General features: G+C 43.6%; 1 protein-coding gene across 1 annotated transcript; it reads left to right on the top strand.

Annotated features, from left to right (window-relative positions):
- Window positions 1-286: 286 nt before the first annotated feature.
- LOC306870272 (zinc finger MYM-type protein 1-like) lies at window positions 287-2,188 on the top strand (the record flags this gene model as incomplete). The annotated part of the gene is made up of 1 exon (XM_079417442.1): window positions 287-2,188. One exon carries the CDS (start codon window positions 287-289, stop codon window positions 2,186-2,188), a length of 1,902 nt encoding a protein of 633 aa, XP_079273568.1.
- Window positions 2,189-2,756: the final 568 nt, after the last annotated feature.

Genomic DNA, 2,756 nt, shown 5'->3' with positions numbered 1-2,756 from the left:
TCAGAACTTCATCACATTTTCCAATTCAGTCGGGCCTTGCCGTCCTATGGTAAAGTTCCCTAAAAATCCAGATGGGCGCTCTTTTCAAGCCCAATGGTATAACGATGACCCCTGGCTGGAATATTCTCCACTGAATGATGCCATGTATTGCTTTAGCTGCAGGAATTTTATGAATGAGGAAAGATTTCAGAGCAGGACAGGATGGAAGTCTGTAGGGATAAATTTGTGGAGGCAGGCAAAAGTGAAGCTTAAGGAGCACCGCAGCAGTGAATTGCATATGCTAAGCATGATTAGGTGGAATGCCTTTACAAAAGATACACTGCAGAGGGCTTTTGCAGTAGCTGATTCTCAGATGGAAGCAGTCAAAGAAAGAGAGAGGCAGAAAAACAGAGAGATTATGTTCCGTTTAATAGACATCACATTATATCTGCCAAAACAAGCTTTGGCCTTTAGGGGAAATGAAGAAGGCTTGTCAAGTTCAAATAGAGGAAATTTTCTGAACCTGGTGGATTTGCTTGGCCAATATGACAGCGTACTCGGGCTTCATCTTGATGCAGTCAAGGAAAAACAAGCAAAGTCAAACCAAAGGTGCCAGGTGTCTCTCCTGTCCAATAGGACACAAAACGACCTCATAAAAGCACTTAGTCTTTATGTGAAACGAATCATACAGAAGGAAGTGACAGAAGCATCACAATTTTCTATTTTGCTGGACGAGACCACTGATGTGTCACATATTGAGCAGGTGTCCTTTGTTGTGCGATATGTCCACAACATGACTATAAAGGAACGCTTTGTCCAACTATGTGATGTGGCATCAACAACGGGAGAGGCACTGGAGAATGTAGTGATGAAGCTACTTGAGCAAAACAACTTCAACATTCAAGATGTCTGTGGACAGGGATATGATGGAGCTGCCAATATGAGTGGACTCTACAATGGGCTGCAGTCCTGGATTCAGAGACAAAATGAGAGAGCATTATATGTGCACTGCCATGCACATTGTTTAAATCTCGTTTTAGTTGAGAGTGCAAAATCCAACAAGCACTTTGTGGATTTCTTCACAGTCGTTGAGAGGCTATACACATTCATTGCCAACTCTACAAAGCGCCATGCTGCATTTGTGGATACTCAAAAAGCGATGAATCCAGACCAACGTGTCCTTGAACTACAGAGGCTTTCAGACACCCGGTGGAGCTGCAGGGAAGATGCTCTAAAGATAATTAAGAAGGTCCTTCCTGCTGCGCTACAGTACTTGAGAGATCTGAGAGAGTGTGACCCCCCCAATCTGGCGGCAGGAGAAGCTAAAATGCTGTTGAGCAGCATAGATTTTGAATTTTTGCTGTGTCTTGAAATAGCAACGCCAGTGTTCAAGGAGACATCAGTTGCCTCAAAAGTACTCCAGCAGGATGACCTGGACTTGGCTGCTGCTTACTCTGTGTTAGTTGGTGTCTTGAAGCGAGTAGTGGAACTGAGGAGAGACAGCAAATTCTCACAAATATACAACACTGCCACTACAATTGCAGAGGAAAATGACATAAGCATTCCCACAAATATTCCAGGTAGACAAAGAAAAGTCCCTGAAAAGCTGAAATACACTTCCAAATCAGCAAGAGAACATGATGCATTCCAGACCTTGGAGGAATATTACAGGGGAAGGACATACTATACCTTTCTGGACAGATTGAGACAGCAGCTTGAGAGAAGATTTTACGGGGAAGGGAAGACTCGGGACATTGTGATGTCACTGCAGAGACTCACTGACCCAGAGCAGTGGAAGGATATTGGCCAAGGTGTTGATACAGCACATTTACTATGTGAGTTTTATGGACTTCAGGGGGAAGAGACCAACCTTCAAACAGAGCTGAGAGTCTTCCATGCGTCTTACAAGTGTCCCAAGAGGACAGTCAAGTCTATGCTCGAAGTATTCAAGGAAAACAATGCTAACGTCATATTCCCCACACTATTCAAACTAATCAAAATATATGCCACTCTACCCGTGTCCAGTGCAACGGTAGAACGATCCTTTTCAAAGCTGAAGCTGGTCAAATCAAGGCTCAGAAATCAGTGTGGTCAAGAGCGTCTGTCTGACCTCCTCCTGCTGGCCATAGAGAAGGACATAGGAATCGACAAGAAAGAAGTTCTGAAGATTTTTGTTGAAATGGCCCCTAATAGGCAGCTTCTCTTTTGAAGCTTTGCATGTTTAGTGTGTAAATTTGGAGAAACCTATCAGTGACTTGATAGGATATTGATAGGGATATTGATGTAGGGATTTTCATGACTCAAGTCATGTTTTTCTATGTTATTATTAGTAGTAGTTAAGGTGATTGAGTTCAGTGTTTTACTTCTTTGTGTATAAGAAGCAACTGCCCCTCAAAATTCCTGTGCACGTCCCTGATCGTAAAGGCCACCTGTATTCTCCACAATTTCTTGAGGAAGGACGTGCTCACAGCTCCTGCTCCAACTTTGACAACAGAGCCATCTTTAGGAATGCAGAATGCACCCCAGCTTGGCACCAACAATGCCAGCAGATGTGCTGTAGCTGTGAGGGATCGGTTTGCCGAGTGCTTCATGTCTCCAGCTGGTGGAGTTCCTTGGCAAGACCGCTACTGATGCAGCATTTCTCAAAATCAACAGCTCTTTTAAGAGCTACCCAAAACATCTATTTAAGAGCAATTAAAAAGTAACCCCCCTCAAATGTTGTTATTCTGTGCATACACGAAGAGCTACTAGTCTACCTTTGCATTCTTTTGCAGCCA

Source organism: Barbus barbus (genome assembly GCF_936440315.1).
Source record: "Barbus barbus genome assembly, chromosome: 1".
Taxonomy (NCBI): Eukaryota; Metazoa; Chordata; class Actinopteri; order Cypriniformes; family Cyprinidae; genus Barbus; species Barbus barbus.
The sequence above is the reverse complement of the archived record's forward strand: the minus strand, read 5'-3'. Positions and strand labels throughout refer to the sequence as shown.